General features: G+C 38.2%; 1 protein-coding gene across 1 annotated transcript; it reads right to left on the bottom strand.

Annotated features, from left to right (window-relative positions):
- Positions 1-1,796: 1,796 nt before the first annotated feature.
- Positions 1,797-15,332, bottom strand: kcnk2a (potassium channel, subfamily K, member 2a). Its single transcript, XM_065953107.1, has 9 exons — positions 15,043-15,332; positions 13,363-13,469; positions 13,079-13,191; positions 12,111-12,201; positions 11,752-11,869; positions 11,071-11,231; positions 8,667-8,853; positions 8,410-8,549; positions 1,797-5,130 (listed from the first exon to the last, which is right to left on the bottom strand). Coding segments are annotated over exons 1-9 (1,251 nt in total). The 5' UTR covers positions 15,044-15,332; the 3' UTR covers positions 1,797-4,797.
- Between the last annotated feature and the right edge of the window lie 1,970 nt (positions 15,333-17,302).

Genomic DNA, 17,302 nt, shown 5'->3' with positions numbered 1-17,302 from the left:
CAGCAGCTAGTTAGCTTAGCTTAGCTTAGCTTGACATGCAGAGTGCAAACAGAGGGAAACCGCTAACTTGGCCCTGTTCAAGTAAAAGAAAAACTTGTTATAAGCACCTCTCAAACTTGCTCACATAAAACTTTAGAGTAAAAAAGAGTGATAAAGGCCCTTTTGGGTTAAGGATTGGCATTTTCACCTGAGGCTGTGTGATGCTGGGAACAATCAGGTTATGTCCTTTGTCACATAACCTTCATAAACTCACCACACTATATGAGAAATAGAACTTTACAACCAATGCCCAATAAAATGCTAAAACCGTGCTCTTATATTAATGTCTTGAACATAAAATGAAAGGAGAGCTTTAATCTGATGAATGTTGAACCACCCTATGTTGAACTCTGACCTGACATTATTCTGAACAGTGAAGCGCAAACAAGTGAAGTTTCAATAGCAACAACATGTTTTTGACTGGATATGGCTTTCAATGATGATAGTGCTTTACAAGCCACCATTCTTCTTTGGTAAAACTGATTTTGTTTAATCCATATCCAGATCTGTGCTTCATGCATCACTCCTGGTCCTCTCAGCCTTGGCTGGTGATATGAGCTCATGAGCCAGTGTACTGTAACTGTCTGACAGCGCTGTTGATTCTAGTCTGTACTTCCTGCTTTGATAACTTCACCTCACGCATCATAAGACCTGCTGCTGCCGGCCAGTCACGCTCATCAGACTATTCTGTCAGTCAGGAAGTGAAAACTCTTAAAATGATTCACCAGCTGTGAACTGTGTGGGAGGAGAACATTCTGGTTAATGTGCCTACAATTATTTAACAAAGAAGAGTTTTTTTTTCTTAGGGATTCAATGGAGTTGGTCATTTGAACACACACACACACACACACACACACACACACACACACACACACACACACACACACACACACACACACACACACACACACATACATACACATACACCATTAAAAGTAGCTTAATTCTAACAACCTTTATCAATGACTATAAGGGAGCATGTAGAGTTAAGATTAAAATTAAATTCTTAATTTACACTTGATTTTTGCAATCTAACACTCATAAGATTATATGCCCTTTAGGAATGCTGTGTTCTTATCAGATTTAACTGAGAGCAATATTGGAACCCATCAGCTATAATCTGACAAGGATTTATGCCTTGAGAGAGAGGCAACAGGGCGATTAAGAAATTCTGGCCATAATGTTTAGATAACCAAGACACAAATCTTTCTTTTTTTCTCGTAACCTCCATCGGTTAAACTTCTTAATTAGCTTCAATAAGTGGAGGTAAACTCCAGAATGTGTCGGTGTACTTTGACCACCACTGATGAGTGTACATGCAGGAGTAACAGCAAACACCAAACTTCTGACCACACTTGCTGTATCAGTACCGCTCCATTTGGGTCAGAGTTCCCACGGGTTTTAAACCTTTACCAGAAAAGGTAACAATCACTGCTTTTCAGCCTGGTGTTTAACAAGTATTTGCAATGATTTCAATCAAAATAGCAAACACTTCATCAAAAGGTAATCACTCCGCTGATTTACATTGTTCATGCAGAAGTATTTTAGTGGAAACGAAAGTTTGATATATACAGCAGATGTGTATGTTCTTTTCAATTTAGATGAAATATCGCTCTATCTTCTTCTGTTGTTTGGTTATCTCTGAGGGCGGTAGAGGTTACTTATAAGACACATTATTCTTCTGGATATACAGATCCAATGGCAAAGCTTGGGCACTCTCACTTACACAGCAAACCAAGTAAGAATTAAAATCTGGTTTATTTTCAAGTCATATAGTGTACAAAAATCTTTGTTAAGTTTGGTTTAGATACGCCCTACAGACATAGTTATTACAATGTGTTCTCCCACTCTCACATCAGTGTAGAAACAGTCTACAAGTACAAACATACAGTTTAGAAAAATACACTCTCATCATCCTCTTCATAAAAAGTAGTAACGTACCGAACAGATTAGAAGACAGTGAAAGGTTAGTTTGTTCATTTTGATGCGGTAACAATGTCATAACATGATAGCAAACAAACTGAATGGCAAATAGAGAAGGCAAGGGCAGACTAACCAGCCACTAGACAGTGTAACACCACTACTGTTTCCATTCAGTGCTAGTACTGAAACATACAGTCTGTTAAAGTAAACATCAAATCATCTGTACCACATCGTTCTATCAGTCTACTCAGCATGTCACCTAGGATCCTTGAGGACTTGTTGGAGCAATGAAATAAATCAAAAACATTTTTTTTTACATTTCAATATGATGAAGAATGAAAGTGATTCGATAACTGTCATCCTTATTCCTAATGTCCGTTTTCAGACTTTTGATCGGCTTTTCAGTGTACTGCTTGTTTGTTGGTACCATATTTATCTTCAAACAGAACAGACGTAGTTCTTTGTCTTTACATTCATCAGGTTCGTACCAAACCCTCAGAGTAAACCTCTTGTCAACCTTCATCAGCTGTCAGATCATATCAAATCTTTTTTATTCTCTTTGGGCATGTGGGTAATAATCTGAGTCTTAAATTCCCATGCATGGATTCTTACAGAGAAAAGTTTGTGTGTTTAATTGTGTAGTTGTTATTAATGCCACATAACAGCAAAATTAGAAGCCTTCTGATTGGATGGACTGGTTAGCTGTGGAAGCTATTGCATGTTGTTATGTTCAAAGGCTGTTAAATCAAAGTGCATTTTCAATGGCAGGCGCACACACTTAAAAACAACACCCATTGAGTGTGTGTGCATGAAAGCTGGGCATTTAAACTGAATGTATTGAGTTCTGTCACAATGAAACGTTCTTGTCCTGTCAATGTGCAAATACTGTATGTCAATACTCCTGTCGGAATACAAACTCAAATCAATATTGTAAACAACACAAGTTAAGAGATTTTTGAGTTTTCTTCTTAAACAGTCATTTAAGAGTTGATAACAAGAAATATTTTTACATGTTCGGTAGCATGACTCAGCTATGTAGAGTGAAAGCAGCTTTGGGTCAGTCAGAGTAAACTTGGAATGACAAATTGGACCATAGGCCAACATGATAGTGTGGCACGGAGTATAAGAAAATATGAGTTCAATCTTCATTTAAATGAATATTTCTGTGGTTCATTCCTGTGTCGTTCTGCTACAGTTACCCAGAACATTTAATAAAACAGTCAAGCCTTTAACAGTCTACTCACTTTACCCACATCATTTACATCATTATATCATTACAGAGTAAACACAAACTTTGGATCCAGGCCAGCAGGACATCATGTGTGTGAACAACTGTTTAGGACTGCATTTAGAGAAAAATAAAAACACCTTATTTCATCAGGTGAAGCGAACAAAATGGTCACAGAGTAAAGCACACATGTCAGTTTTTGAATCAGTTGTCCACCCCACAGAGTATTACGCCTGCCCTGGGTTTGGCAAAGTAAAGAGTTTAAGGCACAGCAATGGTCTGACGAATGTCCTCATACAGAGAGTCAGTGCTCTGATGGTGTCATTCAAAACTAAATCAGAGACACTCTAAGACCACTTTTGACCCCGTCTACTATAGTTTAACGTAACAAAAAGTGTAAAAAAAAGGCCCAAAATAAACACAAGCATATCTGTGTAACAGTGCTGCTTTTCAGTATTACTCAAGGCAATGATTAGAATTCTTAAAAAACGGACTGTTTAACAACAACGGATAATAAAAACAGGTTCCTACCCTGCAACCAATTTTACACTTAACTCTTCTACGAAATGAGCACCTTTAAATCATCAAAGGAGATGAACAGCTATTGCAGCTTGATCAACATCATAGTCCTGACATTTTGTAGTTCAATACAACAAACTGCTCCTTCTCATCTGTAGTTCAGTTTTCATACTCTCTCACAATCTTAACATCTTTACATTCCTCAGGTTTTTGGCACAAAATCAACTTCTCCCCATCACAGTCAGCCATCTTTGTAGTTCAGACGTCATTTTCTGTGTCTTTACAGTTCTGATCTCATCACTGTCCGACATGTTTTACTAGCATTCTTTGTTATTGAGTAAACACCTGACTAAGATTGTCAATAGCAACCTTTTTAAAAAATATGGCAGATAAAGACACTTGACTTAACCACATATGTAGTTGTATACTGTATACTGTATCTATTCTGCCATCTAGCCTACAGTAACTGCACTGTTCATGTCACATGGACCTCCTGGGACCTCCTGTCTAGCTCCATACTATCAACTGTCCAATAAAGAAAGAAAATGTTTAATAATCCAGAAGTTGTAAAGCTGTGCAGTAAAATTATAAACTAAATTCTTTATAGTTTAAAGTAATGAAATGCTGCAGACATAGAGGCCATGACATATATCTGACCTTAAGATACAGGGTCACCAAAGTGTGCATTTATGCTTACAGTACGTAAGAAATTAAATATTTTCTACATGAGTAACCTGTTGAGACAAAATTACCAGCTTTGCTTTTTTTCCATTCATAAGAGATTTGGTTGATGGACACCCCCGCATTCTCAAGTTTTTAACAAGATTAATCTCTCTGGTGTGTTCTTCTTCCTTTTCTTTGTTTTGATGATGTGATGAAAGTGGGATGGAAAAATATATATATTTTTAAATCCACTGTAAAGTTTTTCCATTCATGTGGAGTTGTGAAGACGTAGCTCCTGGATTTTTTAAAATTTAGTTTGGGATTCAAAAATACTTCATTTGGTTTGGTTAGTTCTCTCAGCTGTGATGTCATCAACTAGATAGGAGACTTGGAGAGACCTTGAAAGCTTGTTGATTGTCCACTTTCTACTTCACATGTTCAATGAATTCTCCCCTCTCTGGGTCCAAACCATTCATGAAAGCACCTCCATTTCTAGCTAGAGGTGTTGTAAAGCCCTGCTGCCCGGCCTCCTTCTCGTTTTTGTCCCGTTCATCGTTGAAATTGACCGACGCAGTTCTCTTTGGCAGAGTGAACTCAGGAGTGGGGCTGAATCCAAGCTCTGAGGACAGTTTGCGTTTAATTGAAGCAGCACGCTGGAATTTGTCATAAATCTCAACGCTTACACGACGCCGGGTTTCTTTGAACTCTGCTGAGACGTTAGCCGTCCACTCGGCAGCATGTGCTCGGATCTCTCCGACCTGCAGAGAGAAGGAGAGAGAGGAATGAGTGGATAGCGCAGAGAGTCATAAAGATGGCTGGTGGTTTCATTCTGGAAACAGTTTTAAAGCTTTGGATGGGTAACATAAGTTCAGCACAGTTTGAAAACCAACTAGAACATACTGAAGCTTAGTTTAAATTACTCTGTTTCACAATGTCACTGTTCATAAGCTCCATGTGTTGACAGCTTTCACTTAAACGTCACCTGTTTGTGAATGCTAAGACACTCAGCAGACAAGCCTTCCATTTGATCACCACACAACATTATCCAATTAGTCATACCCAAGTTCGCCTCCTTTTAATTGTTTTGTCTTGTGTGATAATGTGTATGCTTTTCTCACAATCTGATGAACTCTGTGGTTGTAATGTATGACATGTACACACACACACATACACGGCTTGTTCCTGGAAAGATCTAGGCCTTGAACAATTTCATGTAGAGACGGTGTGTGTCAGAAGCACTGAGCTGAAGTCTTTCAAAGAGTGACGGTGTCACAGACCAGGATGTCAACTCAATTAGATTAACACAATGTATCTGCAACTACGCAGAACTGCACAGTGTCAGATCATTCAGCCATGGAAAATTTGACACACACACACACACTGGGGAGTTCACCATTAAAAGACAAAATAGCAGTATAATATGTACAATTGTGGTGGAACAGCATGGTGTGTGTATATACCATTATTCCACCGGAGTTATCAGAGTCACACTGTGACTAATTCTGATTCAATTAATGGAAACAAATCCACTTAAGAAAGCAGAGCCTTTCATTCAACTCTGTGCAACTCATTGACATTAACTAAACATTTCAGAAAACAACATCATACATCTTAATACACACACCGTGATAGGAGGCCAACAAATGGCGACACACTGTTCAACCTTTTGTTAGTCTGGAGACAGCTCTGTGTATTAGATGCCAAATCAAAAACTTCAAGGTCTTGCTTGATGAGCGTGTTAGTGTCTCTGACAGAAACATTTAACAACACAAGTAACAACAGAGTAAAGTCTTGACAGTTAAAAAAAAACTTCATGATCTGCATTAACACAGCATCCTGACTGTCACTCTTCCAGTCCTGCTTCTGTTTGATCTAATTCTCTAGTCTAAGTATTGATAAAACACTGACAGACATGCATTGGCAAAATGGATGAGGTAGACTGACACACAAAAGAAATAAAGGAAGCAAGGGTGCTTAAACGCTTCCCTTGCGTCGTAAACTCTCACCAATCCATCGACCCATTTTATATCACTTCTCACAAAAACAACTCTATATATCTTTGTGAAGGCAGCATTAATTAGATAGTCCACAAACAACCAAGAGAAGCAGTTGTCTTTGAAGTGTGCATCAACTTCACAGGTCGAGTCACAGGTCTTGGTATTGTTCTAGACTTAGACTTCTCACACAAAGAACGAGAACAACTCGGCTTTCTATATACACAAGAAATATTGCAAAAGTTTGGCTGTTTCTCTCCCAACAAGATGCCAGAACACTCGTTCAGGATTTATTTCAAATACGCTTGACTGCTGCAATGCTATTTTCACTGGTCTCCCAAAACATTGATACAAATGTAATCTTGAGCTCTGCTGCAAGACTATAAACTGGAACAAGAAACAGAGAGTGGATCATCCCAGCTTTAGCTCGCCAGTGCAGATTTCAAAGTTCTTTTAGGATTGATTTAAAGCTTACTCAGCTTTAAGGCTCTTATGGTTTAATATTATCAATCCTTCGCCATCTTAGATCTACCTCTCACACAAATAAGAAAATATGCAGCACAGCCTTTTTTTCTACTTTTCACAAAAACTTTATGTCTGCCCGCCCAACACTAAACTGATAAATGGTCAATGGACTTGAGCTTGTATTGTGCTTTTTCAGTCTTCTGACTACTCAAATCCCTTTTACACCGCATGTCACACCTACCTATTCACACACTGATGGTAGGCTGCTATATAAGATAGATAGATAGATAGATAGATACTTAATTGATCCCGAGGGAAATTCAAAGCATCCAGTAGCAGGTTACAAAGACGTACATGACATGAAACAAATTAACCACAAAAAAACGACAGCCCCCTCCCATACATATATATTAACCCGAAAGAAATATTTAAGAATACCCCTAGATGAATCAACATTTTTGAGCAATGTTTAAAAAGAATAAAATTATGAAAAACAGACATTAAATAACAGTCAGTGCAAACATTAAAGGTGCGATTTAAATTATATAAAGTGGCGATCAGAAGTAACTAATCCCATTCATACACATTCATACAGCGGTGGCAACGTGGGGTTAAATGTCTTGCCCAAGGACACATTGACAGATGGCTGCAGGAGCTGGAGATCTACTAACTGAACAAGATGCTACATGTGACAACTTCTAAACTACAATTTGTAAATGTGTGTTGACACATCATTGATGTAGCTTAATGTCAGTCCTTTGTTTCATCTTTTAGATATTTTATTGTTTTTACACTGAACTATTCCACTTTAGGAAATGTGCTGTTTAAATAGACTTTTTCATCATGACTTATTTTTTCATCTATATTAACATGTCTCGTGGTAATAACACACACTTGTAACAGAGGCTGATGGTGTGTCACAGCAGGACTTCAGCATGAGAACCCATGGGGAGCATTAGTGAACACAACCCACAAACACCTACAATGTCTCATGCATCAACACTTTTTAGGCTGCAGTTGAAAACCAGAATTATTCAACTAATTATGTCAAACTAACAGGTCCACCACACATGATATCATGTTATGGTCAAAGGTAAAGTTTTCTGTTTTAAACTTTTCTATTGGGATTTAAGTGTGTCAGTCACCTGTCACTGAAACTCAGCGGAATCCAAATACTGGAACTTTGGAAGCATTTATTAGAATAACCTGTGTTATATTTAGAGCACAGATGTTTCCAGATACGTTTCCTGATAAGGACATCATTACACATTGTCCTTCATCCCTCTCTGCAGATGCTCACAGTAATAGACTACGACTGTGAATGTGTTTGCATCGCAGACACAAGATTGGATTACAAAACTATCTTATCATTGAAATCATGTTAAGCAGAGGGCAAAAGTTGAGGAGGGCACATGGCAATGTAATCAAGCAGTGCCAATAATGTATTTGTCACAGTGTTTAAAGAGAGGCAGAGGAGAAGAGAAATGAAGAGGATGGAAACACACAAGTCAGATATGATATATAAAATAATCACAAAAGTAAAAAAAGGTACAATAAATAAATAAAGGAGTCTTGTACCTCTTCTTTCGTCCTCTTGGAGATGACTCTGAACCAGTCTCCAATCATGCTGAGGATGGCAGCAAAGTAAGCTAGTCCCACCAGAATCCAGAACCATACAACTGGTTTGTAGTAATCCAAGTACTCTATCTCTGAACCACCTAGACGTAGAAACAGAGCAGCAGAGAGACAATGGCAGCAGTTGTTGATTGAATGAAATGTGATACAGACACAGAGGTTTGTCTGCATGCTTATTCAATCACTAGGTATGTCTTTACCTGCCACAAAGTCACCAAATCCTATAGTTGTCAGGGTGATGACCACAAAGTAAAGGGACTCCAGCGCAGACCAGCCCTCGATGTGTTTAAAGATGGCTGCCGGGAGCGTTACGAACAGCAGGCAGCCAAACAACACAAACAGCAGGGTGGAGATCACACGGATCTTTGTCTGACTGATGTCCCAGTGCTGCAGAGGGGAAGGAAGTCAAAATGAAATGGGCAAAATGGTGAATTTCACCATTGTTGTTTGTGATGAAACAAACTGAAAGCTCTGGCCCTCAACATTTCTTATCTTGTGTGAGGGGTATATGAGGTGAGGAAACTGTACCATGAAACCTCAACTTTTCTTGCTTCTCCATTCAAACCTTTTATTGCACTGTGCATGAAAAGGAGAATTTAGAATTCAGATTAATTTCCGATATTTTAATCTTAAATACATTTTCCAATTGTGAAAAACTCCTAAATTGATGTTCACATCATAGAACGTTTCAAGATGTTTTGTTGAAGCTGGTATTTAAGAAAAGGCTTTTTTAAGATGTGGGGAAAATGGTCCAACATTACTCATTTTGATCCTTAATAAGATTAAGTAGAAATTATTCCGTCATTTTTTTCAAGAGTTTTCTGAAGCTTAGCAATGCTTTCTTTCAGAAACATTACCATGTTAAAGTGTGCACAACATGTACAAATTCCTCACCATGGATTTGACTCAAGCTCTAAGCCCTTTAGTGCATGTTATCGCCACTCTCTCTTAAAAGTACAACACATTTAACCCTAGCTGGACCTTGATCAAGAACAGGCACAGCTAAGATCAATTGTTAATTGAAAATGCTAACAAACCAAAGTGAATAGAGGAATGTTGTACATAGAGTGTAATGTAAAACATAACTATCCTAGTTTGGTGTGTAAGCTTGCTAGAATTAGCTAATTAGCAATATTAACGAAGCATAGTTTGATCTTATTGGGATGCCTTCATTTGAAAGGTCATACACCTAAGTATTTGCTAAAAATTTAGACATAGAGTTCAAATGAAGGTGTACAAACATTAAGTTAAAAACCATATTTCTGTCAGGGCCACACACATTTTAGTTAAATGGTAAAACAGCCAGAAGCTGAAAACAGTAATTTAATTATTCTCCTCCAAATTGGCCCCCTGGGTGCTGAAGTAGGAAAACCCATTCACAATACACATCAAGGAGAATAAAAAAACAACCTGGCCACATAACAAAAATACATACACAAACACATTCGTATACAATGAACATTTGCCCTCTGCCCTCAGCCTAACATTAAATACAGAGTCCCTCAGGTGCCCTGAGAGGCAGAAGGAGCCAACCATTCTAAGTCATTCATTCTGGATTTAGAATTTCATTCAAGAACAGAAAAATAATTATTCAAAACACCAACACAAACCTGAACATAAACTGTGTGAGCCCTTTAATCTTATTTCTAACCCAGCTCAGTGTAGGGGTTGTGTCAAGCTCTTAGGCACAGTTATTCTCTCAGTTATGAAATGCAGCTGAAGAAATATTTATCCAAAAAACTTTCATTTAAAGTCTTTGTTCACACAGCTCCTGAAGTTTGCACACATACAAACTGTAAGCCTAAAGCGGCATTTACAATGTAACTTCCTGATTTCCATTTATTTTTGTCATGGTTTCTGAATCATTTCAGTCTGCAGATGATTTGATTGATTACTGATTGAGGGCCATGAATTCAATAGCTCGATGACACAGTGGGGAAAAACAAGCTCACCTTGTTCCTGAATATTATACCATCAAGGTTTATTTCCCACTTAGGAAACTCATACCAAAGTAACTATTTGTCAAAGATGAATGAATTAATACTATATTCAACACATCAATCTGTTCATCCAGTTAAATCAGAAGTCTGCTTTTGTTAATATGATCTAAAAGGGCTGCTGTTGGTAGAGATATTGTAGAGAGTGCTTTGCTGTAAATTATTCAGACTAACCTCTTCAGACTTTCCCCTTGCAGACCCAAAAACTGTGTGCACCCTTCTTTGAAATACAGCACAGAGCAGACATATTCAAAATGCATCCTGATATCCAAATTAGTCCCCATGACAGCCACAATCTGGTACTTTCATCAAATATAGAAAAATTCTAAATTTGTAAAAAGTGTAAATCTGACACATAAACGTCTTACTTCTCCTTCTGTGATGATGCAGCCATACAGGGCAAAGGTCAGTTTATGTGTTTGTATATGGTTATATTTTTAGCAGAGCCTTACAAGTTATGGCTGCTGCTGCTGCTGTGCTGACAGATTCACATTTTATTTATAATAATCAACACTTACATTTTTATATAAATTGCCTTTTAAAAGGACATTTTTGAGTTGTGCATAATGCACACATCATGTGTTTGTAGATGTTCCTCCAGACTCACCACAAACATCTTCTCCACTCTAGTGATGCCTTTGCCGAATATGGTGCCAAGCTGGTCTCCTACACCAGCCAATAGGAAGCCAAAAAGAGGAATCCCTAACAACGCATAGATGATGCAAAAGATCCGTCCACCTTCTGTGTGGGGAGAAATATTCCCAAAACCTGCAAAGAGGACAGACAAAAAAACAGAATGAGAGTATATGTCAACATTTACTTATATCCAATATGGAGTGCAGCTGTATATTAAAAAGTGAAAATACCACATGTACCAAACAGAACAGTGGAAAATGTAGTGAAGAGAGACATTAGAAACAATTGCACGCACACACACTTACACACGTATGGCCATGAAAACAGCACTGAGTTACAGACAGATAATGACAGATAATATCAAGGACACAGATATATAATCAGTGAACCCTTCACTTCACAAAAAAGGGTGATGTGTGAAAATATATAACTGACCAAAGAAGCCATGTGTGTGAGTGTGTGAGTGTGTGTGTGTGTGTGTGTGTGTGTGTGTGTGTGTGTGTGTGTGTGTGAGTGTGAGTGTGTGAGTGTGTGAGTGTGTGTGTGTGTGTGTGTGTGTGTGTGTGTGTGTGTGTGTGTGTGTGTGTGTGTGTGTGTGTGTGAGTGTGTGAGTGTGTGAGTGTGTGAGTGTGTGTGTGTGTGTGTGTCCTACCAATGGTTGTGATCACAGTCCCAGCAAAAAAGAAGGCAGAGCCCAGGTCCCACAGGCTGCTGTGATTGGTTAGTGTTCCTGCAGGATTAACTCCTGAACGGATCGCAGACACAACTTGCTGTAAGTGAAGAAAAAGTTCCCTGTTCAATTTGTTGTTTCAAATCAAATGTTAAAAGATACCTATATGACTTTAAAATTCTGGTAGAAACAAATGACAAAACCAGATATAAACATTTTCTCATCCTACTCCAGTTTAGGAGCTGTCTATGGTGCTGAAACCACTGCAGTTCTGCTACATTACATCTGTATATAATACATCCATTACTTATATAATAACCATTTGGTTAGGTCAGTCTCACCTTCACCAGCTCCTCCAGCTGACTGTGGTTGACACAGGGATGATTGGACAGGAACTCCAACTTCTGGGTCAGGATGGCCAAACGCTGGGCACTAGGAGAGACAACACAAGACAGTAATTGAATATGACGGATGTTTTTTTTTTAACATGGCCTAAGAATTCACATACAAGGTCCACTCTTTAAATTAAATTCTTACTTCAGTTTGGTCTGTGGGATAACGGGTACCGTCTCTATTTGATGACTGCACTGAATGTTCTTCAATCTTTGTGGTGATTGTGTTTATACAGTTACTGTGTAAAAGGCGAGCATTTGGGTTCTCCATATTTTGGCTCCTACACATATAAGTGAAATTATCAACAGCTCTTTGAACTCTGTTTACTTACTGAGGATTTCAGTTCTATCTAGCTCTATCTATACTGCACTTACCTGTTTTCTAATTGTCTTCATCCGTAGTCATCCATGTTTTCTTTGAACTCTCAAGTAAGCAGAAACTGGATAAAGTAGTATGCCCTGCAGGGTTTTTATCTTAGGACCATTAAAGACTTAATTTAAGAGGCCCTCGTATTGGACCCAGAGGAACTCCATTTCCATATTTTTCTATTTAGATTCATTACTACCAGTTGGTTGTAAGTTTGGCAAATATGCAGTTTTTGTGTTCAGCCGGTTTTTTGTGTATGACCAGGAGAGCTTTTGTACCAGTAGTACAGGTACCCCTAGTTGGGACTTGTTGATCTATATGAAGACCACATTTTCAATATTTCTGGGGAAAAGTTATTTTGATAAAGTTCAAAATCAGCAGTTTTCCACAACAGATAGAAACTAAACATCATAGAGAGAAGACAGAATGTCAATGACAGGAGTATGATGGGTAAAAGGATGGACACATGAATAGAAAATGGGTGAAAGGTTGGATGGATTTTTTGTTGGTGGGCGGATGGACAGGTGGGCAGTATATATTACTTACATACCTCTCATGAGGCTGCTCCAGGGACCTGAAGACAGCTGCTCCCATCACCAGGTACAGAACCACCAAAAAAAAGATGGCTGTAACTGTCTTCCATTTCATCACCGTGGTAACCACCTACAACACATAAACTGATCAATAAACACATTTTCATATGGTAGGCCTCCTGGAAAAACCTTTTGCAAAGAGGAGTGTAAGGGTAATTTTTTTTTTACCAGGGTGGAATGAGCACCTTGTGAAAATAACAAATACATACAAAGTACTTTCAAAAGCTGGACTTTTTTTTACCTCGCTCTCCTCACGGGGAGTCATTGTGATTGGCTTTGTGGAGAAGGAGAGGCGGGGCTTGGTGTTGTGAGTGGCGGATTTAGGGTCCAATAAGTCTGGAGCTGCCACTGTCAGGAGACATGAGAAAATGGCAGTGAATTTTTTTTCTTACACACTTTTCCCCTCCTCCCTTTCCTCCCTCCTCCCCGTCTGTTCTCTCTTACTCCAGTCAAACACACTTAGCTGTTAATTTTAGAACTTCTTATAAATAAATCACCAACCAGGACTTTAAATGGCCTTTATATCCAAACACTGGTGAAAGCATGAATCAGGCACGAGCATTTAGTCCTCAGGCTTCTTTTCTAGTCATACTGCAACACCAGGGTTTTTTTTATGTGTGTGTGCTTTTACAGGATACAGAAAATCGTTGAAAATAAAAGCTAAGCTAAAAACAGGAGGAGAGAGAAAGAGGGGCACGTGAGTCTTGTGTATCTTTAATTTAGGGGGTAGAACAATTTGAGCTGCTGCAGTCTTTGTAGTTTGTGAATGAGGTTCTTACAAGGTCAGGTATACTTTTGTAGGCTCACCAAACTGAGGAAAATACCAGAGCTTTCCAGTTTACTTACTGTACCCTGTGTATCTACCTAATTGTTTTGGGAAAATTGTTTATTTGTACCTTTCATATAATGCTTGTTTATTATAAATAAGCCACACATTACAAGTGGAGAGATAAAAGGAAAGTCAAATATATTTTAGCTTGAAAATACCTATACATTGTATTTATACACAGCAATGATATCATTGATTTCAAATTATGAACTAACAGTAATTCTTAACCACAAATAACAAAGCATCCATCAGCAGAAATAATGAATTCATATTACTCCAAATGTTACTGATACAAATTCAGTACTTTGAAAATGAGAAAAAATATGATGACTTCAACCAAATAATTGTGTTTCTGGTAGCTAATTTGAAGTATGCTTACTTTTTAACTTAGGATATTCTACAGGGGACATTATACAGTTTTCGCAAGCTGAGTTGAATTATAATATGCAGTGATTTGTGCCTTATTTCTTTTTAAAGGATTCTGTCTAAATGCAAAACATTTTAATAGCGCATTTTTAAACAAAAAATGCTAGTTTTAAATTACTCAAGATGATTGTATATTTGCACAATCAGTTTGGACCAAAAGAGATGCATTATGCACTGTAAACAAAGATGAAATCATCTTTTATCAGGGTCCTGGTGATTCAGTCTGTATACTGCAAATCACTGAGTTTAATATGATTTTATCTTTAAAGTAAGAAGAAAAGGAGTAAGTGCATGTAGCAGATGGAACTCCAGCTGTTTGGCGGCCTTTTGGAAAGATTTGTGTGGGTTATCTTTAAGTTGATATACTTCAGCTAGATAAATATTTAATGATGAAAACAAACATGCAGACATTGCAGCTGTGCAGGTTGCAGAGCTGCGCATGAGTCAAAGATAAACACTCACAATGATCTCTCCCTCCTGTTTAAATTAAGTAAAACAAATGGAACTTTCATAAGATATATAAGGTATTAGTAGGCTATTAAGGATTTGCTTTTCATATTGTATTAGAAAAGACTACCTTACATTACATGCATGAGCCTACAACGTTAAAGCTAGTTCCTTCACAAGCCAAAGAAATGTAAGTTTCCTCTGTGTGTGAGAACTTACTCCTTTTTGAGCCTATCCGATGCCCTCCGCTCTCCTCTTCTCCTCATCCGACGCTCTCACTATGTTTAGGGGAATCTTTCCTCCTCTGCGTGTCTCCTCCCTGCGGAGCTGAAGCGTGGAGATGAACAGGCGCTCCGTGTTTCTGCTGCTCCTCTCCTCTACTTTTACCGGGCTCTGATGCAGAGCTTTTCTCGATTGTTTTACTGCGTCCGCTGCGTGCCAGTGCAAAGAGCTTTCCCTGGTCCCCTTCCTTCTGCACGTCCAGCTCTCTTGTATCACCCTGCCCTGTCTGCGCCCTCGCTTTTGAGCGCCCCGGTGGAGCGATGGGACAACACCGATATAAAGGAGGAGGAGAGGGGTGGAGAAATGACTGGAGGGGTGGAGGTGGGAGACACAGGGGGTGGGTACCGGAGTGCGAAGAACTATGAGAGGTCATAGAGGTCTCGTTCTTACTCTTCACTGAATTAAAAGCATGTCTATGAACTACAGATAAGGGGCACTATTTGACCTTATTTACCTATCCTCAATCATTTTATCTCCACATGCAACCTCAGTGTAATAATGATACAGCATGGTAGTTAAAGGGACATCATATTCATGAGGTGTTATTTGTATCAGTATGAAGGATTAAGACATTCGGCTTACTTTTGTACAGTAATTTATGTCAGCTGATATAAGTGAATAAAAAGAGACATAAATGCATGAGAAAAGGATCAAAGATAAACTATAAAAGAAACGTCGAGACAAGACAATATAGGAGACACTAATATAGTTTGTCAATTAGCCTAAATAATTTCAGGCCAGGATAGGCAAAACTTTTCACTCCTCTTTTGCAGAGAACCCCCCCCCCCCCCCCCCCAAAAAAAAAGAAAAATCCTCCCAAAAAATCATTACAAAAGGAAAATTATTTGTTTCATGTCCTCTTTGTTATAACCAAAAAGATTAACCTTGTGACCTTGCAGGATATCCCAACCCTGACATTGGGAACCCCTGTCCTTCCCAATGTTTTATTGATGTTTTTTGTCATAGCTTTCTAGAAAAATAACTGTAAGATGGGACTCATGCTATGGAAATGTTCCTTAAACCTAAACTAGCATAGTTTCTGTTAACCAAGTGACTTTATTTTACCCTCATGAAGTTTGTGGCTTAAGGCATAAACAAATCAATAAGTGCATCAACATGATTGATATAAAAAGTTACAAATATTTAATCAGAGTCTTGTAGTAATTGTTATAATGCTGAGTCGTTGAAAGGTGAGCAAGTGTTTCATTGGGTTAAATGAGGTGATCAGATATGTATAAATAGACTAGTCATGGGACGTAAATTAACATGGGCACAATACATGAAAGCTTGCTGCACTCATTTATACAACTATGGTGAGAACCAGCTGTTTGACACTCTGAAGGAATCACACTTGGCCCTTGAGACTTCTGAAAAGATGACGTCTCACTGAGATAAATATTGTGATTGAAACAATCAAAAACAATGAGTTTGGTGTTTATACACCAATTATGGCCCTACAGGTGTAGAGGGTCGCAAGTAAACATGGTGTTCAGTAATAAAGGAAGTATTATTTAAATGATTACCAAGTCAATCTCTTCCATGATTAAGCATATATTACCGTTTTTGTTTTGTTGTTAACCTTATCAACAGTAAAAAGGAGTTTTCTTCACTATTTTTCTTCTGTACATAACAAACACAATCTAATATCATCCATCTCTGGTGCCACATTAATCATTCCCCCTTTCTTTTCCTTTTCCTCTGTCTCACTCCCTCCATGTGTCCCCCTTTTCACCCTCTATGTCTCCTAGCTCCTGATGAGAACATAATAGCAGTTTAAATGTTGATGTTTTCCACGTAATCACTCAAACATCCAAACATTAATTACACGCCTATTTATACTGCTAAAGATAGATGCACTTTGTGTGTGTGTGTGTTTTCATATTTGTGTAGCCTATTAGAAAGAGAGCATAATAAGAGCCATAGTCTTGCTTCACCCATTTCCATATACATATATATATGTATCTATATATATATAGATATATATATATAGGCTATAGGAAACTTTCCATGTAGGCCTACCTGCTGTTAAGTGTATGTGTAAATAAGAGTTTAAATATTGGGCTCTAAATGCTTATCGATGTAGCCTAGACTATCAATACAGCGGTCACCAAAGGCAAACACGTTACAATGTCCCAAAAGATTTACATTCAAGTAGAGTGGTGCAAATTCAGTCACCATGAAAATTCAAAAACACAAA

The sequence above is a fragment of the Labrus bergylta genome, chromosome 3 (assembly GCF_963930695.1).
Source record: "Labrus bergylta chromosome 3, fLabBer1.1, whole genome shotgun sequence".
Taxonomy (NCBI): domain Eukaryota; kingdom Metazoa; phylum Chordata; class Actinopteri; order Labriformes; family Labridae; genus Labrus; species Labrus bergylta.
This window is presented reverse-complemented; position numbering and strand designations above follow the sequence as displayed.

Bases quoted from the DNA above. Each gene is read 5' to 3' on its own strand.
- kcnk2a (XM_065953107.1), bottom strand. The intron at 13,192-13,362 runs GTAAAAAAAAGT...TATGTGTTGTAG, and splicing joins CTCCCCGTGAGGAGAGCGAG to GTGGTTACCACGGTGATGAA. The intron at 11,232-11,751 runs GTAGGACACACA...TCCTCTTTGCAG, and splicing joins GACTGTGATCACAACCATTG to GTTTTGGGAATATTTCTCCC.